This window comes from Lates calcarifer, linkage group LG19, assembly GCF_001640805.2.
Source record: "Lates calcarifer isolate ASB-BC8 linkage group LG19, TLL_Latcal_v3, whole genome shotgun sequence".
Lineage (NCBI taxonomy): Eukaryota > Metazoa > Chordata > Actinopteri > Centropomidae > Lates > Lates calcarifer.
In genome coordinates this window covers 3,826,478-3,854,284 of record NC_066851.1, presented here as the reverse complement: position 1 = coordinate 3,854,284, position 27,807 = coordinate 3,826,478, and the positions used below count along the sequence as shown (strand labels likewise).

Here is a 27,807-nt window from a genome sequence, read left to right as displayed (position 1 = left end):
AATACCAATTCACTTTCACAAATACCAATAAAATTGTTTTGGTTTCACACTTTTGGTTCTATATATTGGATATAATTTTCAGTGTTATTCTACGTCATTCTGCCTTTTAGCATTTTAGTTCTCATTTGCCAACAAATACATCTCACTCCGCTTTTATTTTGAAATTTTCGACTCAGTTTTAACCCGGAAGTGAACAAAGTGTTATTATGCTAACGATGTGTCATCAACGCATCAGGACTAGGGTGGGAACTGCAAATATTGGGAAAAATAAGAGTACCAGACTTGTATTATTATTTCAGTAGGGGATAGTTTGAGACAAGAAAGAGCTATTGTCTTTGTAAATAAGCTGTCACGAAGTTAACACGTTAGTAGGACTTGCAAACGTTGCTGCTCGGCGACGTTTATCTCTCACAACTGAACTGTTAGCAAGCAGGCTAACTGGCTGATTCCCTGTCTACTTGGGTCCTGACGGGACGGGAGAGAGATGTCCTGCAGCTTATTGGAGTTTTGTCGGCTCCAAGAGCTCAAAACAGTCCGGGACTTCTTGTTCAACAGCCAGAAAACCGAGCCAGTGGAGGAGAAAACTCAATCAGGTACCAAGGCTTGATAAACTAGACAGATACATGTCTGCAGAATGCTACTACAACATACTCACTAACTGTTAACTGAAGTCACAGCAGTTCAGCAGGCTACCTCTGGAACTACGTAGCACTAATTTTAATAAAACAGTTGCTAATTAACTTGTGGTCTATGCACATAGCCAAATAACAGTATAAGAAGAGTGGATAGAGGTAGCGAGAATTGGTGGGGGTCGTTTCATCGGGAACAAACATCTTTTTTTGAATTTTTGCTTTCAGGTTACATTTGGGAACCGTCCTCTTAATCTGGAAGCGTTTTTATGCGGCACAAAGCTAATTTATGCATACTTAAGAGATACCTTAAATGCATCTTGTTATAATATAACATAGTATAATATATAATGTAAAATAAGCGTTTTTTAATTATTTAATAGTGAGGCTGTTGTGGATGATGGAGCTTCAGCTGCGCTCTGCAACACCAGCAAGTTACAGAGAGGGTTAAAGGGAGAACTCAGCCTGCCCTTTTCGCTATGAGTCATCCCACACGAGGCGCCTGAGCACATTACTGCAGGATGTACAACAAAATAGAACAGACATACACAGAAAGGACACTTTGACCTTCTTGTACTCTACACACAATTTAATACTGATGCATGTAGATGTAGAGAATGTGTCATGACAGTCTTTCAGCACAGTGACACTGATCCTCATGCACACTGCACCAAGACAAAGTGACTAATGCTTCATAAATGTCCATGGCAACAGGATTTTGTCCTGGATTTTGCTATTTGCTCTGTTACTTTGCCTCCCACCCACTCTTGAATATTTTTAGGCTGTCTCCCTGTAGCTGAACCTTTGTCAGCCCTTCGTCTCTTGATTTGCATTTGGGTGTTTATGTAATATTTTTAGCACTTCCATTTACCAAGGTACTGTGACTTTAGCCTTTAATTTCACACCCCTCTTGGACAGTTAAATTAGTTGCTCACTGTTATGTTTGCTGTTTGACAGCTAGTACCAGAAGTGTTAATAATCTTTCAGCAGGTGCTGGACTTATTAAAATAACAATCTGACCACAAGTTTTCCCAATATTTGACTTCATGTAGTGATGTGATCCCTAGGAGAGCAAGACTGCAGCGAAGCGAGATAGACTACTTATGATGTCCAAACCACTGCGCATGTACTGTCAGCGTGACTTCACAAGCTAAACCCAGTTTTTATTGGATTTCCCTGTTTGGTCACTTTTTCCTCAACAGATAATGAGTTGTCTTGGGACACATCTGACTGGGAGTCAGCATGGGATAGTGGCGACAACAAAGAGGAGGAGGCCACTTCTGCCACAGTGGTCTGTTTTTCTGTAGTTCATTCTGTATTCACATATTTTGAGTTTTTCCCTACAGTATTCAGCATGAAGTAAATATTGCCCACTTTCTCCATAATTACAATATATTTTGTAAGCAAAGTTATTCATGAATTCATTTATTTAAATCACTACTGCTAGTTGAATAGTTAAATTATTCTTAAAGAATGTCCTGTTGACTGCACCAGAGGAGGTACCCTGCTCAGGCCATGGTTAAGGAGCAGGGTTAGCAGAGGTACAGGGGATTAGGATTGGACAGAATTGGAATTCCCTAGATAAACTGTCAAAAACAAAAACCACAAATAACCTTCTCCAATACTTGATACTGACCTGTTGTTGTACTGGGGTTTTCTCTAGCATTGTATTGAGATTTAAAGTAAAATTTCCTTCCTTCTGACCCTTCTCTTTGCTCTGCAGGCAGAGGAAGAGACCACAGGGAAGAGTGGACCCTGGCTGCAGGACTGCGTTGTGTCCCTGTCGCCATGCTCCGATCTGCTGGTGGTGGCCCGTGAACACAAGGCGGTCTTTCTCTCAGGTCAGATATTCAAACACACTCATCTTTATCTGTAAGTACACAGTGGAGTCATATATTGCTGTGTATGTTTATTGATTCTTAAAGCTAAGTGGCGCACTGATGACAGTGGCAGAGAGGAGATGACTCTGGCTGTGTCTTGGACTGGAACCCTCAGCACTGAGGAAGGGTGAGAAAAAATCATTTAATATGGGATGGTAAGCAGCATAGCTAAGGGCAAGTTAAATAGGAAGATGACACTACATTGGAGGGCAAAATAGATCACACTGAAAAGAGATAGCTGTTTGATAACGACTGAGTGCAGCAGTCTTGGGATACAGTGAAGCCAGCTCAGTCATGCAGACATTACACCTTCCAATGTGTATGCTTTCTCTCTCCAGAGAGTGTGTGAGCAGCTCCATCTGTATCCCCCTGGCAAGCCAAAAGAGGTAACACATTCTTAATGTGGGTGATAGAAGAGATGCCTGTGGAAGTGCCAAGTGCTTGCATGTATATATTATGGTTCATTTTAACCGTGAATGTTTGTGTGTGCATTTCTAGGAGCTCCACAGGGCGGCCTGACTGGACATGTGTAGTAGTGGGTTTCACCTCTGGCCATGTCCGCTTCTACACAGAGGTACCTCATCACTCTACAGTACAATTCTATCTCTCCTTTTTGTACAACACTGTTATTGTAGCCTGTGTGACAAGTGACCTATTCTGATAGTCAACAGAAAAAGGATCCAGGAGACCATTCATTTAAGGGAGGCAAGACTGAAAGTATCTAATATCAAACTGATTGTGTCTCATCAGAATGGTGTCCTGCTCCTGGCTCAGCTGCTGCATGAGGATCCTGTATTGAGACTCAAGTGTCGCACATATGAGATCCCTCGTCATCCAGGAGTAACTGAGCAGGTAATGTACACACTGGACACTGTCGTCAGAACTGTGTCGATTTTAAAGGAATAGTTTGGCATTTTAGAAAATTGGCTTATTTGCTGTATTAGAGAGAGTTAGCTGAGAAGCTTGATACCATTCTCAAACCTGTATGGTGAGTGAAGCTATCACTGCCAACCATGGTGGGGACAGGAGTTTGGACCTCGAAATAGTCTGGGCCATAAATTGTATTGTTTTAACACTTTTACGCTTCGTTTGTTTGTTTGTTTGTTTGTTTGTTTGATTTTTGTACAACGTGCTGGCAAGTCATTTTGTTACCTTTGGACAGACCCAGGTTACTTGTTTCCACTCTATTTTAGGTCTTCATGTTAAACTAGTGTGGAGATTAACTCTTAAATTATGTGTAATAAAATATTCTACACTCAAGGTTCATTTACTACTTTTTCTGGAGCTTTCAACTTATCCCAGCATGTTCCACGGCTGATGTGAGTTGTATGATTTTATACCTCCACAGCATGAGGAGTTGAGCATCCTCTACCCTGCTGCTCTGGTCACCATTGATGGTTTCAGCCTCTTTCAGTCTCTGCGTGCCTGCAGAAACCAAGTGGCAAGAGGTAATGTGTGTGTGCATACACCAGGGTGTATTAGTGTGTATATGCCTGTGTGTATCCATCATGGGATAAGAGATGCAGGGTTCTAGTTTTAAATGTTACAGCATTCTTGCAGTGTGTGTTAACAGATTTTTTTTCACTTGCTGGCTGGGTGGATAGTGGTTGCCACAAAGCATTCAGGTACTAAGGAGACATGCACTGCCTCACACTGAACTACTACCATCTCACACACATGCACTCCCTTATACAGCCTCTAGAGGATTAGTAACCAACAGGATTTCTCTTGTAGTACTCCCTTTGTGTATATGTGTGTTTGTGTGTATGTGTGCATCTACATTAAGTGCTTTGTGGCTGAAGTCTTACTATAACAGAACAGTGCTATAGATTTAAATTGAGCTAAATACAAGTCATACTTACTAGCTGAAAGCAACCAATAAATAATGAAAATCCTTACAACAAATTTGGTAATGCTCTCTTTTTTTTAAGTTGTTACTTTTTATGTCAACATCAATTGCTCTTTGCATCCTTGTTTATCCAGCTGCAGCAGCAGGTAGTGATGTGATCCAGCCTCCTCCCCTGGCCTATAAAAAGTGGGGTCTGCAGGACATGGACACCATTGTGGACCACAGCAGTGTGGGTAAGAGACTGTTTCTGAAATGGTAATTGATTTTTGTTCATGTTAGTGATTGACTGCCTTATGATAAACTGACTGGCTGTCATGACTTATTCCCTTTTAATTTACAACTCCACCCTAAGGTTGCAGTGATTTGAGGTGATTGTGAATTGGGATTACAGCATATTACATTGCAGCTATCACTTTCTCACTAAAGTCACAGTGTTTTCACAACAAACTCTCCATGGAGAAGCAGCAAACAAGATTTATTTTTCATTTTATGTTCATTCTGTCACTTTAAATGTAAAATTGAAGGAATGATTGACTGTCACTAATATCAATTGATTTTCCCACAGCTCTGTTCACCCTTTTACTGTCCACCCATTCTCTCTGTCTGTTTGTCCATCTTCCTCCTCTTAGGCGTTATGACACTGTGTGTGTTTGACCAGATGAAGAATGCATCTATCCTGGGGGGTTTTAATGCTTCAGTCAAGGGCAGCCCCCCTGCCATGAGCCAGTATATCACTGTAGGAGGAGGGCCTTACACAGGCTTTTACTATGCTGTAGAGGTATGTGTGTCATACTGATGTTCAAACTACATTATGTACAAAGGTCCTGTAAGAGACAGTGCAGGACATACCCTGGGTGTGTGAAAGAATGACTTTTTTAGGACTTTGAATAAATGTGGCTGTTGCATGAGTCTCTCTGTCTGTTTGCAGGGGAGCTCCCAGCCTCTTCTCTCTCATGTGGCTCTGGCTGTGGCTAGTAAACTCACCTCGGCCCTCTTTAGTGCTGCCAGGTATGTCTGTGTGTGCGTGTCTGTGTGTCTGTGTATCTGTGTGTATCTGTAAAACCAAGCTTCTGTGTGTGTGTGTGTAAGCAAGAATGACACTTTTCTAAATCATAGTCTTGAAGCCATTAAAACCAATAATACAACAGTAATCAAAGAAACAAAGTTAAGTGAATGAGTAATGGAGCAGGGCAGCTCTTAACAACCAAATCTCAATCTCTTGTGGTGCATTGTTCTAAAGACAGATAGGGTTGTCCAGTGTTTCTGTGTGCCTGTGTGTGTGCTAAATTCCTGACACACACACACAGACTGAATGTTGCACTGTTGAGTGTTCTGTTGCTACACAGCACAGAGCAGCCCAATCAATAATCTGAATTACAGCCTGTTCTCTTCTCAGTGCCTCAAACTCAGCATCTTATTTGTCTCTTGTTCACTTTCTCTGTGTCCTTCTCAGTGGCTGGCTAGGTTGGAACAAGAACAAGCATGAAGAGGAGGCTGTTCAGAAACAGAAGCCCAAGGTGGAGCCTGCAACGCCCTTAGGAATCCGGTACCAATCATGATATCTCAACATTAATACAGCGGTCATATATTGTACCGTATTGATACAGGCAACATGACATTTCCCTCCCCTTGTTCTTCCTCTTAAACCTCACCTCTGTCTTCCAGATTTGGTCTGCCAGATTCGCGTCGCCACGGAGAGTCCATCTGCCTGTCCCCCTGCAACATACTGGCTGGAGTTACAGATGACTTTGGTCGAGTCACACTGCTGGACCTGGCCAGGGGCATCACCATCCGCATGTGGAAAGGTGAGGGGGAAGTATAGTTAAAAGAACAAGGACTATAAATGATAAATATAGAGGTTTTGTAAAGGGATTTTTGTAAAGAACTGACTCGGTAAGGCATGGAGCTGTGCCAAGAAGGTAGATCTTTCATATCTGTTGTACCTTCCTTTGATTGTCTGTACTCATGTGCTAAAAGCATAAAATACTGAACCCTCACATGCTGTCTATCAAACTTTCAAACATCTGTTCCTTCTTTAAAGGATGTTAAGCCATGCTCTCAGCTTGAACACTGTTCAGTGTGTCCCTGTCATCTAAAGATAATTATTCATTAATTGAACTAAACTGCAGGTTACCGAGATGCTCAGCTGGGTTGGCTGCAGGTTCCAGAGGAGCGGGGTGACCGGGAGTTCTCCCCCTCTGCTTCCCTCCCCAGACGGCACGCTCTATTCCTGGTCATCTATGCTCCCCGCAGGGGAATTCTGGAGATATGGGCCATGCAGCAGGGGCCCCGAGTTGGAGCTTTCACTGTGGGTAAACACTGCAGGTATGTACAATGCACTTTCCAAATGTAACTTTTTCTCACATCTGTTTCTTAGTGTCAGAGGCATCACAAACTTAAAATGTACACTCAGGCAGCAACAACAACAACAGCACACTATAACAGCACACTATAAAGTATGCATTAAATATCATCTGGTGTGTGTGTGTGCGCTTCTAGGTTGCTGTATGCTGGTTACCGTCTAATGGGGGTGAATAGTGTGACCAGTCAGGGCTGGCAGCTGCCACACCCAGCAGGTGTGTCTGCTGGATCCCATCACAGGAGCACTGAGGACAGTGAACATTCCATTTCACCTGGCCCTTAGGTTGGTACACAGAGAAACACACATACATTACAAATCTATGTTTTGCTATAAAAGTATTCCCAATCCACATCTGATTGAGAATCTCCACAGACACTTCAATTAGTGTTTCTTGTGCTTAAGAAAATTCACTGCCAACAATCCATCCGAACCCCATCTTTCTGGGTCCTGTCCATTTCAGTGACAAGAAGAGTGAGCGAGCCAAAGATATGCACCTGTTAAAGAGACTGACTACTTTACTAAGGAGCAGAGAGGTGGAGCCTGGTAAGGAATACAGGAGTGAAAGCTGACTGTAGATATAGATATAACTGTATTAGATGAAAGAGGCTTACATTTTTCTCCCTCTGTGTTTACTCACCCTTTCTGCATAGATATTTTGGAGAGCGAAGCCAAAAGTGTGCTGCTGGATATTAAACACCCTGCCATTAAGAAGCAGGTATGACTAATGATCAGTACAAATGCCTTCACACACACTAACCGATGTGTATAGTGTGTTCAGCAGTCAAAATTCTAACTGCAGCCTTGGTATTTCCTTTAAGGCTTTGGAGTCTCTGCTGGCAAATAAGAATGCTCCTGTCTCTTGTCTTACGAACATCACATGCACCTTGTATGACACTCTGAAGCAACAGGGTAAGTATCAGTTCATTGGTAAGAGAGGACATACTATTGAGATTTTTCTAACATATAATATTACAACTTATTTGCTCTGCTAAATGCCTGAAATGTTAAAACATTCTGTGTTTTTGGAGAGAGTTCTTGATTTATACTATGTATCATACATTTATAACAGGCTTTATCTCTGTATTTATGGTGTTTTTTTTTTCCTGCATCACAGACCCTGAGGAGGTGGATACAGACTTACTCCAACTCTGCTCTTCACAGCTGAAACTGCTTCAGCTCTACACTGACATCCAGCAGCTGCACTCTGCTGCAGGCACGGAGGCCTGCTCTGAAGATGTGAGCAGACATGTGCACACATACAAACACACTGGCGTGCACACTTTGTTAGTGCACTCATAGTAACTGTAATACAACATAATGTAACATAAGCTCACTTAACTTTGTGGTTTGTGGTAAATTTAGTAACTGGGTTAGTGATGGTGTGGTGTGTCAAATTATTCCTCCTAATTCTATGATAAGTACATGTTGTTTTGCTCCACTTATTATTTTCTCTCCACCCAGCAGGACTCCCTAGAAGGCATTAAGGATGACTTGTCCCGGGTTGGCCCCACCTTGCAACGCTACGCGCAGTTCACTCCAAGACCCAGTGTTTCTTTTGTCCAGGACTCGCCTGATTCACCTCTGCCTCCCCAAGCCTTTCTCTCCCAGATGGAGTGCACAGAGAGCGGGGAGTTGAAGGTGATCCGCAGGTCTGAAACAGAATGGAACCAACTAGGTACGGTTGTATAAGTATGCACATTCTATGTTTTGACTTTTACCCAGTTAACATGATAGATACACACACCAACCACACTACAACAATAGAGTGGGTTCCACTCCTGTCAGCTAAGAGCATAAATCTGAGGCTGCAGTGGAAACAGGCTCACTGAAACTGGACAGTTGAAGACTGGAAAAATGTAGCCTGGTCTGATGAATCAAATTATACCATCACATATGGTGATAGTATAATGGTATAGGGAATCTTTTCTTGGCATACTTCAAAGCCTTTAATACCAATCAATCATGGTTTGAAGACCACAGTCTAAGTATTGTGTCTAAGTATTGTGTGCATCCCTTTAAGGCCAAAGTGCCCGGCAAGTGCATTCATTTTGATTGTGTCATTCATACCATATATACCATTTTGTACATTAATGGTGATACCAAAGTATAAATAGGACAGAATTTCATTTGACAGTGAGATGCTGGTTGTGTCACACCAGTGATTTTATTGCTGATTTACAAAATCAGAGATGCTGTGCTGCTCACACATAACATTTTTTTTATCCCACACTGACGTTGTTTTGACATGACAATGCACACACTACTCAACTGATTATAGACAAGGTATACTCATACATATGACGTTCATTCCTCTTGATTAAGTTGTTGTCGCATGCAATGAAAAGATGTAGAAGTCACTGTGGGGCAGGTTGCACCAGTTTTCCAGGTACAGATGTGATGCACTCTGTGCCAAACTCATGTGGTGTGTGTGTATCACATGGGGCAGGTGTAAAAATGGTACAGGGAGAATTTACACAAGCCAAGCAGTGGGTTGTGGAGGAGAAATGAAACACAAAGTAACCTTTAATATACAGAAATATCAGTGACATCACACATGGAGTGAGCACACTACACAAATCCAGACTGAGGACTTTGCTCTTGTGTGTCTTTACAGGGAACTTTCTGTTCTGGGGTTGTCTGTGTGGAAAAAGCCCACTCCATAAAGTCTGTGACACACTACAGCAAGCTGGCATCAGTCCACAGCAGCTACTGGTAAGCTGGAGGAAAAGACTGATTGATGGAAAGGGTTTTGCTAGTAGAGGTAAAAAAAAAAAGTGTTGTAACATAGTATAGTAATAATTGAATGTTATTGTACAGAATCCAAATATTAATCCAAGTAATTTTAAATCAAATCAAATAATGGTTGTAGAAACTCATACTCCCAACTCTTTGGTTAGTCCATTTTACCCAATTAATTGGAGTTCCAATGCAAACTAAAACATCCCACTAAATATTTTCAGTTTGCAAGACTGGTGTGAGTTTTGTGTGTGTGTGTGTGAATCCGTGTGAAGGGTTAGACAATACAGTGGGCTGAATTTGGCCAAGAAGTATGAGATTTATCACTTAGCTTAACTTTCTGGAGATCCAACCCAGACAAAGAACAGTTACATCCAAGTAGATCACAGAGAGGATAGACCAGCTTCCATCCAAACCCCTCTCTGGGGCGTAGCTGTTTATCTCACTTCAGAAACTGGATTAAGACTATTAGTTATCTCATCCTTTTGACAATGTCACCCCTCTCTCTGTTCTCCATTCACAGTGTGTGTCATTTATTTCCTCACCTTCCTCACTTTCGTTTCCTCTTGGGTTGTAAAGGATTATGCAACTCTTTCCCCCTTTCTGCCACAGTGTGGTCAGAGTTAACAGATGAAAATGTCTAAAGGAAAAAAGTCAAATGTAGTAATATGAAGTTTTTGTTATCTTATAATTAGAAATCTATGGACTATGCATCTTCACCTTGCCCTCAGTTTTTCAGGATGTGCACATTGTCCATAGCTGTAGATGTTGCCCCAATGAAAACACTCATGTAAATTTTCTGTATTTGTTTCGCAGAATGACCATTCTAAATCAGTGCTTTTTCTCCAATATTTAATTTTCACATTTCAGTCTTTGCTGCTGAACGTGTGGTTGCAAAGGGAGAAGGAGGTGCTGCAGAAATCAGAGGAAACTGTTAGAAACCTACACACACTACTCATCGCCCTCAGCAACATGAAAGGTATGTATTCTTCTTTGTCACTAGTCTTTTACGTAACTTTTAAGTGTGTGACACATCAAGTCTCAGCTTGGTTTTGGTTACAATTAATCACAACCAGTGACACTCACTAAAAAAGGATGAGAAGAAAGTTACATCTTCTTCTTCTTCTCCTCAGGTGCAGTTGAGGAGTCATGGGACCCACAGTCTGTCTCTCCCTGGTGGCAGCAAGTTCGCTCCACATGTATCCAGTCCCACAATGCTGCTGCAGCTCTGCTGGCTGCCTTTGTTGCTCACCGTGCTGCTAAGGCTAGCATTACCAGCCATGCTGACAGTAAGGTTAGAGAAGTGTCCTCAACACACACATGTACATGAGTGTCCTCATCAGGCAAAAATAGAAAAGCACTTCCTTATTACCTTACCATTAAAATTATTCAACACTGTTACAATAAGTGTTTCCCTCTACTAGGCTTAATATTGTCAGCCCTTAAAACTGCGTTCACAACTTGGTCTGGTTTATGTGTTTGTGTGTGACAGTTGCAGTCAGAGTGGGAGGCCGTGTCCCTGGAGCTGGAGCAGTGGGTGGTGTGTGTTCGCCAGCTGGAGGATGTGCTGGTGCTGCAGACTCTGCTGCTGGTGCCTCCTCCTCAGGGAGCAGCAGGGGGGGCTGCAGCACAGTGCTCCATCAAAACGCTGTTGGAGGGAGGCACTGGTAGGCTAAAATGTGCTCAGGAGTGTTTCATACTGTCTTACTTTCTTGTTAGCTTAACTGTCTGCTTCTTAGGCCCATCACTAAGCGTTGGGGTGCAATGCCCCCCTGGGGTGCATTGCCTGTTTTTGGCCTGAGTCATGACTCAGTGACTTGATTTCTTTCTGACTATGCTGTTTTTGTACTGTTATATTGTTATGCTGATATGATGCTGTTAAGATGTGATTTACTATGTTGCAAGGGCATTATGAAAGTTCTTTGCACACAAATGTAACTAAATGCAACTGTTATGCTGTGATTTTACCTGCTAACTTGCAAATACACTGCATCCATTGGTTTAGCAAGAAAAACACATAAATAGATGCAGCAGCCTCTCACAAAAATTCAATGAAAAAAAGAGACATCTATCTATCATGAATCCTTGAATTCTGAATTGTAGTATTGTTTAAATGAAATGGAAATATCAACAGTATTTCCTTAAATTGTTATTACTGCTAATTTGAGTGAAAACAAAAACTGGGGGACACCCAGGGGTGCTGCTTCTCTGTCTTATTTATTGCTGTCTTGCTGTCTATTTTCTGATGATTTCTTTCTAAGTGAGCTGAGAGTCCTTCACTTCCCTTTTGTTCATTCATTTTTTTTCTTCTTTGTTTATCCATATTCTGTTGTGGCTGCATAAGACACATTCTCTTACATTTTTTATCGTTTTCTTTTCACATCTACCTGTAAAGGTGGCATTGCCGACAGCGTCTCCAAGTGGGTGTTCAGGCACAGCTTGGCTCCTGAGCGACTGAAGGAAATTCTCCAAAAGAGAGAAGACAAAGAAGCAGAGCAGAAGGCAGGAGGAGAAGGAAATGATGAGAAGCAGCAGAGCCAAAAGGACACAGACAGGACAGCAGGTCAGGACCAAGAAACATCTGGCAGCTGGAATGGAGTCTGGACAGAAACGGGTCAAAATGTTGCCCTCTGACAAACTAATTAAATGACACATTAGCTCTCACGTTAAACAGCTTTTACTGCTTTAACGGTTTATCTTGTTAATAACATTTGTTAATTCACACGGACGTACTTGAGTGATGTAATCACTGTACAGTACATGCTATTAGTCACATCTAATTCAAACACTGTCTACAACTTTTTTTCCAGAGCTGTTGGTGGCAGTGTGCCAGCGGTTCCCACACTCGCTGTCACCTGACCTGCTCTTTGCCCATTGCTGTTGGGAGTATGTAGTGCAGTGGAACAAGGACCCAGAGGTGCACATACACACACATCAACAAATATTGTCCATTAAATGAACTAACATATGGACTTTTTTGTGATTATTGAAGTACAACAGCCATTCTTAAAAATCAATGTTCTATCACTGTTATTATTACTATTATTTCTGTTAATTGGTGTATATTATTACTACTTGTTAAATCTGGCTCACACCTGCTTCACTTCCTAGGAGGGTCAATACCTGTGTTGGGCTGTGGAACATTTGAAGTTGGTCTCCAGTCCACATATCCAGCTGGGTTAGTGGCTCAGTGGCTTTTTTACATGTTCACAAATTACTTTACCTTCCTAAGTTTATTATTGTGTCAATGGATTTTACTTAATCTTCCTCACAGGTATTTCTGCAATGATGTGGAGTACGTTCATTGTCAAACGATTCTCAGCAGCAGCCTTCCTCATGGAGAAGGTAAGTCATGCACATGCAGTATCCTGTATGTCTGTGTATCTGTGGGAAGGTGTTGCTGAGTCTGAGAGGCATTATATAAAATGTTTACACTTGTTTTTCCTAGGTGGGGAAAGCACCCAAAGATCGCTTATGTAGACGAGTAAGTATGTGTTTCTGTACAGATTCTAAAATTGATCCTACGTTAAAATATATGATGCCAGTTTTGACATTTGACAGATTTTCTGCTCCCTTAATAAGATTATTTCAGGTGTAAAGTATTGCAGTAACTGTGTAAAGCTGCATAGCAGTACATTAAGGACATGTGTGTTGGTGTGCAGGATGTCGGGATGGGAGACAAAGCTGTGACGTCTTTCCTGGGCTGCTGTGTCCAGCTGCTGCAGATCCTTATGGAGGTGACTGGAGTATTGGTTAAGAATCAGTGCCCTTTGTCTTTTATAAATTACTATGTAAGTAAAACGATTCCAGAAAGAAGCATGGAGAATGGCCAATGCCTTGCATAAATCCAGCATAGAGCATGGTCAGTGAAGTGTGGCCAACGCAATCTATTCTTTGCTGGGTTTTTTCTTTTGAACTTGAAATGGAACAAGATTTTAGGCTTTTTATTTAGAATGCATTAGGAAGTGTTTTGGCCTCATCAATTTGCAATAAAAGGAAATTAGATTTGTTATTATATATATGTATATATATGTTTCTGTATGTGTGTGTGTCAGTTTTTAAACTAAAGCTTGTAGTTGGTACCTAAGATATAACTGTCATTAACATTGTCATTGCAATTGATGTGCCAGTTGTTGTTTTTTTTTTTTAGTTCAATTACTGCTACTTATGTATTCCCACTGCTACTAACACACCACTTATGATATCATCACTACCAATACTAAACCTCACCTATACTTGGTGTGTATTTAATTTACTAGCCAGCTAGCTTACTTGAAGATCCTCTCCAGACATGATAAATTTTTGTCTTAGATTTGTATCTGCTCCTGCTCCATGAATGTGCAAATATTGTTCATTTTTAAAAATATCCCTTCTGAACACAAGATTTCTCCTGGTTTACTGAAAAGTCCTTTCTGTGATTGGCATATGAACTAGTGTGAAGTCTCAAAATCATCTAATGTGTACTCTTGTTAAACTGAAATTTAAGGTGAGCAAAAAGAAACTTTTTTTTTCAGCAGATGAATGTGAAAACAGCCTTCCAGTGTCAAACTGTACATACATGGCTCTGCTTAGTGAAGCTCAGGCATCCAGCGGAAGCGGCAGTGAGCAAAAACACATTCTTGACTGGAGGGAACTTTTCAAAATTTGTGCATGCACTCAATTGATTGTGTGAACTACAAACTAAAGAGAGTTTAGAATACAATGTAAACGAGCCACCTGTTCTTTACAAGTGCACAGCCCCCTCCTCTCACCATCTCTCCTGTTCATGCAGTCGGACTCGGCGGTGGAGGAGGTGTCTGCCCCGGAGCTGTCTGTGGAGGAGGTGTGGTGTGGAGCAGAGGGCCCCGCCTCCATAGCTGAACTGGCCCTGGAGCAGAGAGGCGTCCACTACCCCCTGGTCCAACACCACTGCCTGTTAGCCTCCCTGCTACATGCTACTATGACCTTCAGTCTGAAGGTCAAACCACTCAGCCTGTTTGACAGCAAGGTGAGAAAACAGCACACACACACACATACATTTTTGTCTGAAGGTACACCTACCGAGGTCCACCAAAGTTTTTTATACACTCAGGGATACAGGATTGATACTGACTGCTCCCTTTAAACACAACACAATCCAGCCAGCCTTCAGGGTCAACGTCACACAATAAAATGATCCATTTTTTGTCCCTCTGTCTAAATATTGTACATCTTGCTATATGCCTGCAGACCACATTGAATTAATACTTGATTGAATATGTCATCCATGACCTTAAAATAGAGCTGTTGTTATTGAATGAACATATTTGTTCCAGGGTAAGAATGCGTTCTTCAGAGATCTGACGACAATCCAGCTGATGCCCAGTGGAGACATGGACCCAGGCCTGGTCTCACTACGACAAGAGGTGAGAGGTGGACTTGAACGCAGACAATTACATGACAATTACTCTCCGTACCTTTTGTCTCACATCTTGTTTCCCACCTTGTTTCCCACATCTCTGCTCTGTCAGTTCCTCCTGCGGATGCTGACCGGCTGGGTGCAGGCTATCGATGATCCTTCCAGCTCATCCTCAGCTGGGTGCCCCCCTCTACCATCGAGTGGCCCCAAGGCTGACTGGTGGCCCTCGCTGTGTCTGGAGCTGGGATCACTGCTGCAGGTCAACCCCGACATCCTGAGACGACACCTCGTCTGTGAGCTCTACAACCAAGGCCTGGACCTCCGTGCAGAGGAGGTGAGGGAAATGCTGTCTGTTCTTTATTTGCTGCAGACAGAAGCTAAGATTATGATAATACTACTTTTGTTAAAACTTCTCTGACTCCCCATGTCTCCTGTTTGGTTTTACATCCGATCCTTCAGGTGATGTTAGAGGTGGAGGATAAGGATGTTCTGGGCTCTCAGCTGTTGGTGCTGACTGGACAGAGGCTGAGCTACTCACTGCTCCACAGCCAGAGTCAGACGCAGGCTGCTATGGAGCTGCTGGCCCGCCTGCCCCCCACCCTCTGCACATGGCTCAAGGCTATGGTGAGACACCCAGCACCACACTGACCTCTGACACCAAATACACTGAAGATATTTCAGTCAAGATGCTCTTTTCCATAACTGCATTTACATATCTAATATTTTTCAATATTTTTAACTCTTATGATACAGCATTTACAGTATCTTGAATCATATATATTACTGTAGCTAATAAAAACTACTAGAGGTGATGGAGTGAAAAAGTTTCAGTGTGCTCTCACTCTATACAATTTTTTACATGTAATCTTACATGTGAGCTAATAAACCAGACAGGAGGAGGGTAGAGGTTAGAGGTCAGACCTGTGGAAAGCACTACCCAAACCCAAATTTCAAAAGAGAGACCCATTTTCATTAAATAAATGTTAATACCACCTAATTCAAAGTTAAAAGTTTTACACTAAAAGGCATATGATTCATTTTCTACACTGCAGGACCCCAGTGAGCTGCGGTGCCCCCTGGTCCCCCTGTCCCAGACCAGCCGGCTGGTCAGCCGTCTCATCGAAATCCTGCCAGAGAACCACGCCCAGTACAGCCTGGCCCTGCACCTTCTGGAGGCCGTGGAGGCACTCACCACTGAGGACTGACCCTGAGAGGGAAAGGGGGAGAGGAGACAGACCCTCCCCACACTCCACCCCCCAGGTACCACTTCACAATGCAGATTGTGGTGAACCCCACTCACATGCAGCATATGAGACTGTCCAAAAAAAAAAAAAGATGATTAACAGCCTTCTCACCCTCTCTCCTCATTATCATGGAGGAGGTTTTGTGGTTTGTCATTGAGCTCATGTTAATATGATAAATTCATCCTCACAACTTAATTGTAGAAGGCAGTGATATACACAGTATGTTCGGCTTTTATTTTTTTTAATCCATCATTTTTTGCGCATTTAACATAAATTATATTGAATACTTGTGTTATTGAAAAGTATTGTTTTGAGCATAAGTATATGAGATGTTAAGGATTGGGGCATGTCTTTTCACTTCACCTTCATTTTCAATCTGTTTAACTTCAGATGTCAGTGTGTGGGTGTCCTGTGTGCCATATCAGACTTGTGTTGGACATTTCTCCTCCTATCTTCCCTCTCACAAACCAGAGATGTATCATAAAGAAATATGGACCTTTATTTTTTATTTATATATGCAGACAGTACTGTACTAGCTGTGCCTGTACACCTCCTTTTCTGTAGTCTTGCATCCAGCTGCTCCCACTGGGCTAATCCAACACAGAATAAAGAGGTTTCTGAAGAGCTTAGATGTTGTTTATGTTGTGATCATGCAGTATTCCTAACTACTACACTAACATTCAATCAAAACACATTCCAGATGAAAACTCCATTAATTTATTTATAACCCTTTTCTGTCCGAGAAATTCTCTACTGTTGTCACACAGTGACACATATTGTAGTGAATTCCTTTTCCATACAATTATATGTTGAAAAAAAATACAGGAGGTCCTCTAACACGTATCCCTCCACGACTGTAAATCAAGTCAACATCTTCAATTCCCAACTATATTTACAAGTAAACAATCTTTCCTCTGATTGCTTGGTGGTACAAGAGCTAACATACAGCCTGCACATTGATGCCACAGTCAAGTTACTAGGACTGACTGTGACATTTTCAGTTGAGTTGAGTTCACACTGACAGTTCCCACATGCTGTTATAACATAGTGTGTAGGTGGTTAAAGCAACAGCTGATTTGAAGTCAGTTTTATATCTCTGAGTGAATAGACAGTAAAACCTGGATTCTATTCAGTCCTCAAGGGAAACTTCAACCAAATGCAGTGACACAAAACAGTCTTGGTGACAGCGTCTGGTCCGTCAGTGAGCCTGTGAAACGACGGCCTGGCAGCGTGGGCACATGCAGTCTGCTGACTCAGCAGTGTATCGCCGGCACCGTGGGCACCGGCTAGCAGAGGTGGGCACCACTGCTATATTGTAGGCACTGTCCTCACGGATAACACCACCTGACAAGACACATACACATATGCATACTGAGCATGTTTTCCCACAAACGTTTTCACAAAGCAGGTTCAACTAAGTCTGAGTGGTCCTGAGTAACTGTGATCATAAACCTGGTTATAACCTGGCTCAGTTAACACCAGCTTTATCAGGGTTTGTCAGTGAGTGTTTTGTGTGAGGGAGGCAGAGTTCTTAATTACAAGCAACATCAACTTGAGTATTTACTTTGACATCTGATGAAATGGTGATACATGCAGTTTGGAGTGAAGGAATAATATCAAAATATTAAAAATAAGGCTATAACTAAGTTTAATGATTATTACCTAGACTGTTACATAGACTAAAATGGCTAACATGTTTCTCTTTCTCTGTCTCGTGATGAACAACCTATCAATATCAATGAGTAAGTAATGAAAGCATGGAAGAAAAGTACAAAAAAACAGTCTGAGGTAAAGAAAGGCCTGATAAGGTCTCTGACCCAAATGTTGCATTTCTAATTTTCCAAGCTATTAATACTGTGTGCAACAGTGTGTGCAACGAATTTGCTTCTATTATCACTTTTCATTGGTAAATTGTTAGAAGTCAGGTTTTAACTCAGTAGTTATGTCAATGGCAATGTTATACCTGTGCTGACAGGTGAGAAAGGTCTATAATGACATCACACAAACGCTACTTTTTTCCCCCAATCCTGGTCGATTAACATTTTTGTCATTACAATACTAGCTCAGTGTTGAGGTTCCTCACCCTCTAGGTTGATGAGGAAGGTGCCGTGGTTCAGTATGGCATCTGGGGGCAGGTCACGGGGCAGCTCACTGGTCAGGTTGACCCGCGCTGCCATCATCAGCTCAGCCAGCTGGGAGGAGGTGGAGGAAGGCTCCTCTTGGAGAGACTGGAAGTGAAGTCACATGTTATATGTATCATAATATTGTAGTACTCTGGCACTGATGACATCTTATGTGTGGAAATCTATACTTCACCCAAACTTGTTTTCAAAAGGAGTTAGATACCTTTTGTCAAAAATTTTTATTAAATTTTGTATTTGCTGTAGAATTTACTTGTACCAAATATACTGTACCTTATACCTATATAAATAGTTTAGAGCAGTTTCAATAGATTAAACTTGCCTCCATGAGTTCAAACAGTAGACCAGGTTCAATGGCAATAGTGAGGTCATACTGGGCGGCATTTTTCCCGGGAATAGAAGACAGGAACGAGTCTCTGATGGCACATGCTCCTTCCACTGCCTCCTCCAATCCTGGGCGCCGCCACACAGAACTGCTTTTTATCCAGCCACTCTTGAATAATGTCTCCCCTTCTGCATGAAGAATTTTTAGTCAGAAAGCAAATGCAACAATGTGCACAAACCCTACTGCAAAAGTCTCACAACGCAAAGCAGGCACATACTGTCATGTCCTGGTGCATGTAGGTAGACCTCTTCAGCTAGATGTGGCAGGATGGGAGCTATGGATCTGATTACTCCGTCCAGAACTTCCTCTAAAACAGTCTGACACGATCTTCTGCCCAGAGAGTCCTCTGGATCACAGTACAACCTGATTTAAAGATATGTCTGAGGTTAAGATACTTAAGGCAAAATAGAGACATTAGCAGCACACAAACACAGCAAACCCCAAACCTGTCTTTGATGATGCTGAAGTAAAAACTGGAGAGGTCTCTGCTGATGAAGGCTTGGAGGACACGGATGACCCTGCCGGCATCAAACTCACTGTAGGCGTCTGTAACCTGTGAATGCAGACACACACAAACTTCAGTGCTTTGACAGCTAGAATCATTTCAGTCACCAGCTCAAACTGTACGGACACAGAATGACAAATTACACTGCTCTACTGTTATACACACCTTTATGCTGTATTCACGGAGCTGGTGCAGCATGTACTGATCGATGTAGTGCATCTCTTTGGGGTCCACAGCCTGAGTAAGTGGGTCGAAGCCATGCAGGTTGCCGAGCAGGAACTTCAGCGTGTTCCTTAACTGGGAGAGAAATACAGAGGGACAGTGAGGTAATGAGGAAAACAATGAGTACCACTCAGAAAAAAGCACTAAAGAACTTCCCTGTTCCACTGGTACCTTGCTGATGCTGTCTCTGGCTGAGTTGAGTGCAGTTGGCCCAATCTGGACCTCAGAGAATATGTTTGACTCTGCTACCCACCAACGCAGCACGTCTGCCCCGTAGGCTGGCATACTTGGGTCCTGAGAAAGAAAAAAAAAAAAGACATGAGAACAAAGAATGGGAAACGCTTGCACTCTGAAGGACTGCAATGACTTTTCAAAGGAATAAAACCAAACCTAGTTAAAACCAAAGGAGACTGTCTCAGAAGCTGAAAACATGTCATTTCATTTCACCATCTCTTCCATCATCTCACCTTCCCTCCATTAATGATTGTATCAGGATCCACAACATTGCCCAGAGACTTGGACATCTTTTCTCCCTTCTCACTGACAGCAAAGCCATGGACCACCAGAGACCTACATACAAACGCATCAGTGTCTCATATCAGGAAAATAATTTACATATAATTACTTCACTCATGACAAATACATAAAACTCTTGGGCAACTAAGCAGAAGCCTTGTGTTGAAAAACTAACTTAACATCATTTGTTGATTTTAGCAAAAATATTCACAATATTTTATATTGGTGGGATTTGTTGGGTCTCTCTCTATTTTAAAGAGTATGGTCTAGACCTGCTCTGTATGAAAAGTGCCTTGAGATGACTTTTGTTGTGATATGGCGCTATATAAATAAAACTGAATTGAACTGAATTATATTGCAATGTTAGGGTCAATTCAATACATATTTTTGCCCTATGTAACTGATACATTCATCTGGTCATAGTGTACACCATGGCATACGGATAGGACACTCACTTGTAAGGTGCCTTGTTCCTGACTGCTATACTGGTGAGCAGTGACGACTGAAACCAGCCTCCAATCTGGTCCTTTCCCTCCACATATGCATCTGCCCTGGAGTCTGACTCTGTGTGTGACAGAGGACATCAATCAATCAATTCTACACTCACACCACACTTAAAATTGGTAACACACGTTTGTGAAGAATGTCTAGAAAGAGAAGAGAGACAAGCCAGTGTTAGTGTGGAGACTGCAACAATTGATGTGCAGTGAGGCCACTCACAGGTGACCATTGCTCAACACTCCATAAACATGCCTTGTCAAATTAGTCAGCTTTCTAACAGACACGTGTTGCAGCCATGGTATCACAGGCATAAACAGCATAAACAGCCTCATCCATCTCCACCCTGAACCAATTCACAGAGAAAACTAATAATGAAGAAGAAGCGCAGAGTTTGGGCCATCCCTGGAAAAAGAAACAAACTGCCACAGAGTTTTCCCAAGCCAGATGCTCCATCTTAAAATCCTGCATGCAAAGTAGAGAGAGGAAGAGAGGAACAGGGTGAGGTGACATCCATGCTGTACTGAGGAGATCCTTGTAACGTCCTACATTCATGTTTGGTATTTTTAAATCCTCCCTGAAGTATATTCAAATGCTTTTGGTTTTCATTTGCTGAAGTGGAACAGAATGGTTGTTTTAGTAACCAGACACTGCAGAGCTGCTGTGTTATTCAGTGAGAGAGAGAGAAGATGAGAGATGCTCATCTTGTGTGTAACTGACTGGTATTGCAGAACATTTCCCAATTCATGATTACAACGCATCTGAGAGCATTTGAAAGCAAACAGAGGAAGTACAAGCAAAGTGGGACACAACAGGAGTAAAAGCCTGAGAAACAAAGACAGAGAGGGTAAAAGACACGTTAAACTACTGCTGTGTTCACCACAGTAGGTGGATGGTCAATTAACCTGTGACCAGAGGTTTGCGTAGTGGAGCGGGAAGCCAGCTGAGACGTGGCTCAGTCTCCTCGGAATCCTCCTCCATCTCTGGAAATGAAAACACAACCAAACACAGACAATGCAAAACATGTCTGCTTTGGAAAGTCATTTGGTATCACGTTCTAAGGTCTTAACACAGGGGGAATCTCTGCAAATAAGTTTTGCAGAAACAGAAGTGCTCAAGGTATCTGCAACATCATGACAGACAGGAGTCTACATCCGTGCATGTGGCTCTATGAGGCTGTACTTTGACACAACAATGCTTTGAGCTAAATGCTGGTGTCAGGTAAACTGTTTCCCATTTTCACAGCCTTGGTTTAGCCTGTTAGCATGCTAACATTAGCACTAAACAGTAAGTACAGAGGGTGATAGGAACGTTATTAGTTTCACACGTTTTTGTTCATAGACCAAAGTATTGGACACATTTTAAAAACCAATTAAGGGATCAGCAAATGATTATGAACCGACAGATCAACGCTGCCATCCCTTGAACCACACCACTCGCGTGTACAGAATTCCACAAAACAAGAGAAGTTGCTCTCCCACTTGCTTGAAGGAAATGAAGTGTTTATGATTTTGAATTAGACAATCTGACTTATTAAGTGAGACAGTTTCTTCTTTGAACCAAGAAAAAGAAAACTGAAACAATAAAATTCCTGAAACACATTATCTTTCTCTGGAAACAAGTGCCATTTCCCTACATTGGTATACATCTATATGTATAATGAACAATTTGATGACTTGTACCTAAGATGATTTAAGATGACTTCACTAATTTTACTGTGTACAGTTCTAGGGTGTTGAGCTCACCCGGCAAGGTGACCCTACGGTATGCTGAGACTGCAGTGTGTTCTAATCCAGTGTGTTCATGTGGCCATTAAACTATTACTTTTGCTTACAATACACTTTGCAAAGCAATTTAATTGGTATGGTGGATTAAAGTAGGTTTAAGTAGCTTTCTCTACAATAAAGCTAATTAAAGGAGACTTGATTAAAGGCCTTTTGAAAGCTGGCAGTCACTGAAGTGAGTCAGAGACTTAACTGCTGCTACTCTGGGAACATCCCTGATGAGTGTCAGTGGAGTATCTTTATCAATGGACAATATAAATGCACAGTCTTACTTGAAAGTAGTCGCTGTCTTGTAGATTATGAACACTGGATAAGAAAACATTTGCAGCTGTGAATGACAGCTTTCACCAGCCACATTTTATTTATTTAACAGAATCTACCATTATTAATGAAGAAAGTACAACTTATATTAGGACTGATGAGAATTTACAGTATATCACTGATGCAGATTTCCATGAAATTAAGAAAATCAGTTTGTGTTTAGTCTGATCTGCAGGAGTTTTTTTCAGATATACCTTCTAGTACAGCAGCCCACGATGCTCCGCTGTCAAACCAGATGTCCAGCACATCCTCTCCACGAATGTAGTCAGTCACTGGACCTGCTTTACTCTGACAGAAACATGCACAGATGAACTGTAATTAATTACTCAAAAACACAACCACGTTTTGATAATCAATTGCTTAAAGCTACATTGGTTATTTTTGGCCACTAGGGGCAGAAGAATATTAAAGATACACAGCCCTGACATTATCACTCTATAAGGTTTTCTGCCACCTGAGTTTATATCATAGCCAGTGCCATCAGATGTATTACTGACACTACTTCAAACCCATACCTCGATCCTAACTTTTTCTCACCCTCACATTCACACTAACATACACATACTCACCTGCTTGAGGACCTCTGGTGGCAGCAAAGTCTCAATAGGAAGCTCCCACCAACAGTCACTGTTCTTTTCTTTGAAGAGCTTTGCTATGTGAGACACTGTGTGTCTGCAGAGGCCAGAGACAAGAAGAACATCTAGTAACACATTTGTGTGTGTGTGTGTGTCTGAAATATCTTTGAAAAAAGTGAGTGTGTGCACTTTTTTTTTAAAGAAATTACAGACAAACATATTTTCTGTTTGTCTGCAGGTGTGTTGTGTATCTCCTCACTTGTTGATGAGAGCCTCTCCAGTATCTCTGTGGTAGAAGACAGGGATTGGGACGCCCCAGCTTCGCTGTCTGGAGATGCACCAGTACGTCCGTCTGTCCAGCATGACCAGCAGGCTGCCCTTAGCCGACTCTGGCAAAACACGTACCTTCTGCAGCGCCTCCTGCACAACCACACACACAGACTGTAAATGAGAGCTGAGTATCTTTCTGGTAACATAAACCACAGCCCCACCTGGAAAATGACAAAGCATTACTTTCTGTGCATCAGGAACAGACTTCTTATTTCTTACAGGAACACTATTTAACAGGAACTCAGTAAAAACTAGTTTGACCATTATATAGCCGTCAAGCTTACCTTGGCTTTGTCTTTGAGTGATTCTGTGTTGATGAACCACTGCTTACTGGGCCTGATGACAACAGGCTGCTTTGTCCTCCAGTCATATGGGTAGCTATGGACACATGGCTCCTCTTTCACCAATGCCCCACAATCCCTCAGCATGGAAATCACTAATACAGGCAATATGAAAAAAGATGAAAAACACCACTAGTCTTCTCCACATGGGCTAAGGGAGAGTGCTATGTCCTCTTTTCACATATTTATGCTGTACCTTTGTCAGTGCCTTCTCTCATCACAGGCAGGCTCTGTAGCTCAGGGCCAGCTAGGTCATTGAACTTACCGTCCTCATCCACCATACACTCCTGAGGAGAGTTACAAGCATGTTTCACCATAATATACAGTATATCAGCAACACAATTATATTAAAACATTCATAACTGAAAAAAGCATTTTTATTTGGCATTGATTAACCTGAATTTACCTATCCTATCACCTCATATCATGTATTTTTTTAAATATATAGCTTATAACATTGTCTCTTAAGTGGAATCATTTTGTTAAAGTTTAAATTTAATCTATAAAATATTAAATAAATAAAATAACTTAAAAACTGAGAAATGAAGCAAATCCTTAAACTTGAGAAGCTGGAGCCAAGAATTGCTGTTTCCTTTTTCTCACACAAACAATAACTAAAATAACTATTAAAATAAAGTTGTTGACAACTTTTCAATCGAGCAACTAATCATTTAAGCACTAACTTTCATGGCCACTAGACCTAACACATCTGTAAGAAATATTCAGAATTATTAAATTAACAAAAAACAATGGCATAAATGATTCCAACAAGTTTTTTTTTTTTTTAATTCCTGAAAGGCTGAGTTTTTAAGAATAGAACATACCACAGGCAGTTTAAACTGTGAAGCCACACTGTAATCATCCATGCCGTGAGCTGGTGCTGTGTGGACCATTCCCGTTCCCTTCGCCATAGTCACATGATTGGCTGGCAATAGTGGCACTTCCTTGTCAGGAATTGTGGGGTGTTTGCAGATCCCACCTTCAAGTTCAGATCCTTGGAGGTAAAAGACGGGACATTTGCAAGGTTCTGTTTGTAACTGATAAGACACACTGAAGACTGCTGCATGTCTGTATGTGCTGATGGAAGCATTACCTGTAAAGGTAACTACACTCTCCAGCTCTGTGCCCAGCAGTGCTGCCATGCTAGCTATACGCTCAGTGGCCGCCAGCAGCAGTTGAGAGTTGTCAGCCCTTTTCACCACCGAATACCTGCATTGTACAAAACAACAAGAGGATGCTGTCTTCCACTTGTAATTCAATATTATGTTTTTGTCTTTTTAAAATTGGAAACGTCACTCCACCGTTTCTCAGCTCCTATTAATCCTCAATACAAGTGTACAGTAGAAACAATCAAAGAAGGAAGAGGCAATGTTTCAGCATCCAGACAAAAAATCCAGTCCAGGGTGGATCGGAAATGTGGTTTTGGTTTCAGGAAAATCCCTTACTACCACTGGTGTGAGGACATGGCACATTAGTAAATGTAATGTAACGCAACTTTTCAGATAGTTGATAATAATTATATTAAATTAATAATTTTAAGGAAAAATGCCAAAAGTCCCAGCTTCACAAATGTGAGTATTTGCTGGTTTTCTATGTCTTCTGTGTTAATATATTACCAACTGTAACAGATATTTTTCATTATTGTCTGATTTTTAATGTGTAAATGATTAAATAAGACAATAAGTAGCAGGTTAAGTTATGATGAAAATATTGGTCACTTGCAGCCCTATGGCAGACAATGGAGTCTGACAAGTACAGGCCAAACTAACAAAAAGGATCTGAGGACAGCTGAAGTACATCAGTGCTTCCCTCAGCCTGACAAAGTAGAACTTAGATTAATGAAAACCGACAGCTTCACAAGTGAGTCTGAGATGTCCCAAATAGGCCAATGTGTACATATAATCTTTTGGTGCAGATACGTACTGGGCATTGGGCATGTAGCATACAGCCTCGTTGGCAGGAATGGTCCAAGGCTGGGTGGTCCACACTAACACAGAGACACTTTCCAGATCTGCTGAGATACACATGCACCCACACACAATTAAGACATTTTCGCACCAGGTCAGAAATATAATATTTCTGATTTACCTGTATGTGTGTGTATTTGTATTACCTTTTTCTGAAGCTATCTTAGGTGGCAGCCTGACCAAAGGAAAGGTGGCATAAATGGCTCTGCTCACATGCTCAGGGTTGTACTCCAGCTCTGCCTCTGCCAGGGCCGTTCTACAGAGACACAGAGACAGGATTAAAGTTTACAAGATGGTATTAAATGATGATATAGAGTAGAAAAATGAATATGTATCAAGTATATGAACTCAGTACCTTGACGAAGGAGACCAGAAGATTGGCTTATAGTCCTGGTAAATGAGCCCCTGAGGAAAAACACGGTGGAAAAAAATGTTACACTGTCTAGAGAAATCAAATAATATCCACTTCTACAGCCAGTGAGAGACAATGTGTGTTTCAGTTCATTTTCTTTCCTTACTACAGTAGTCCCCTGTTGGTTTTGTTACAACAACTCCTAATTTTGCTATTTGGCTAATAGATATTGAACATTTTCCTGGGCATGAACCACAGCAAAAAAACGTTGGCTGAATGGCACAATTGTCCACCTTGCTGTGCATTTCCTGGAAAACTTTCAGCTGAGCAGCCTCATAGACCCCATCAAAAGTGTAATAGCACTGGTCCCAGTCAGCCATCACCCCCCAGCGCTGGAAAGCAGCCTTCTGACGCGCTATGGCCCCCTCTGCAAACTCCCGTGCTGCATGAGACAAATGAACAAAACATTAGAGCAGCTGCAAATCTAATAGTGCTATAATTCAGGGGACTGTCCGTCCTCTCTAACCTTTCTGTCTGATCTGTAGCGGACTGAGGCCGCTGGTCCCCAGCTCTCCGAGAGCCTTCAGCTCGATGGGCAGGCCATGGCAGTCCCAGCCTGGGATGTAGTGGACCTGTCGCCCTCTCAGCATTTCAAACCGGTTACAGATGTCCTTTAGGATCTGTATCAAACAAGATACAATTAACTTAATGATCACTTTGGCAGTGTTTGAGCTGTCAGTGCCACCAGAATGCTGTAATTTTAACAACAGAAATTATAGCATGCAGTTGTCAGCAGCATTCAAATCATAAATCAGTGATTACTATTTGTTATTCTATAATGGTAAAACAAATAAATAAAAATAATAGCTGAAATATGAAAAGAACAGTGTAAATAAATCACCTTATTGAGTGCATGTCCCACATGAGGGTCCCCATTAGCATATGGGGGTCCATCATGAAGACAGAACTCCTTCTTGGCCTTCCTCTCTCTCTGCCAAGAGTACAAATCTGCAAATCCACACTCCTGCAATACACAGAAAACGAGTGTTTATATTTTTCACCAAAAGAATACAGCATAACTAGGAGCTGTCAGTGCCTACCCATCCACTTGGTGAAATGTAAGAATGCACACACACACACACAAACACAAACATCTTAAGGGTGTGATCAGTCAGTTCAGTGGCAGACATTATTTGCAGTCTGCATAATTCAGATTTTAAAATAACCTCTGGTCACGTGTCGAATGAGGCCGAATTAAAGACGTGTAGAAGATATTAAGTCATGCGCGGCCATGTCTGTCCAGCTGTCAACACGCAAAGTAAGATTAACTTGACAGTTTTTCAGCTGGAGGACTCGTCGTACCTTCTGTATCTCCAGTTCTCGGTCCAGCAGCTTCTGTCCGGTCAGTTTCATCGGGAACTCAGTCCGAGGAAGGAGCACTGTGTCTCGATACAGTCCCTGAGCAGAACCGGTCTCTGACGGCTGAGCGCTGCTTTCTCCTGAACCGACACCATGACAGCGGCCGGAGCTGAAGGAGAGAGCACGGTGGAGGAGGCCGCCTCCCAGGTGTGACCTCCGTCCCCATCTCGCAAGCGCATGGCTGACTGCTGAAACCCGGCACAGCAGCATGGAGAGGTGAGGTAGCCCTGTGGCCACAAAACTAAGGCAAAACCGCAAAAACTGAAGGTTGTAACTGTGTACTTGTTGTGCAGTATGCAGTTACCGTGTGGTTGTGTTCCACTCCTCCTAAGGTATTTGTGTTTTTTCCGGAAGAGATAATGGAGCGGACAACT

General features: G+C 42.0%; 2 protein-coding genes across 5 annotated transcripts; one reads left to right on the top strand and one right to left on the bottom strand.

Moving 5' to 3' along the window:
* Nucleotides 1–195: 195 nt before the first annotated feature.
* rab3gap2 (RAB3 GTPase activating protein subunit 2 (non-catalytic)) lies at nt 196–16,706 on the top strand. Its single transcript, XM_018695115.2, is given in 36 exon segments — nt 196–593; nt 1,832–1,920; nt 2,353–2,470; nt 2,555–2,636; nt 2,848–2,895; nt 3,008–3,083; nt 3,260–3,361; nt 3,858–3,957; nt 4,493–4,591; nt 4,988–5,136; nt 5,287–5,366; nt 5,812–5,904; nt 6,024–6,163; nt 6,488–6,683; nt 6,858–6,921; nt 6,923–7,002; nt 7,181–7,263; nt 7,371–7,435; nt 7,539–7,629; nt 7,835–7,956; nt 8,185–8,395; nt 9,335–9,432; nt 10,327–10,435; nt 10,590–10,750; nt 10,949–11,123; nt 11,852–12,019; nt 12,267–12,373; nt 12,568–12,634; nt 12,731–12,801; nt 12,905–12,940; nt 13,119–13,193; nt 14,228–14,443; nt 14,751–14,840; nt 14,946–15,167; nt 15,293–15,457; nt 15,886–16,706. Coding segments are annotated over 36 exon segments (4,110 nt in total). The 5' UTR covers nt 196–484; the 3' UTR covers nt 16,039–16,706.
* Nucleotides 16,559–27,807, bottom strand: iars2 (isoleucyl-tRNA synthetase 2, mitochondrial). 4 transcript variants are annotated; one of them, XM_051077950.1, is made up of 24 exons: nt 27,377–27,807; nt 26,916–27,038; nt 26,541–26,694; nt 26,308–26,456; nt 26,018–26,067; nt 25,809–25,918; nt 25,619–25,709; nt 24,789–24,904; nt 24,520–24,689; nt 23,892–23,982; nt 23,639–23,790; nt 23,284–23,444; nt 23,019–23,121; nt 22,644–22,737; nt 21,250–21,327; nt 20,302–20,410; nt 19,798–19,900; nt 19,502–19,624; nt 19,274–19,405; nt 19,050–19,156; nt 18,821–18,966; nt 18,541–18,731; nt 18,161–18,305; nt 16,559–17,421 (listed from the first exon to the last, which is right to left on the bottom strand). In XM_051077950.1, exons 1-24 carry the CDS (start codon nt 27,641–27,643, stop codon nt 17,276–17,278), a joined length of 3,111 nt encoding a protein of 1,036 aa, XP_050933907.1. In that variant the 5' UTR covers nt 27,644–27,807; the 3' UTR covers nt 16,559–17,275. The 4 variants fall into 4 exon arrangements, with proteins under 4 accessions (XP_050933907.1, XP_050933908.1, XP_050933909.1 ...); XM_051077951.1 differs by having other exon boundaries at nt 25,619–25,706; XM_051077952.1 differs by lacking the exon at nt 21,250–21,327.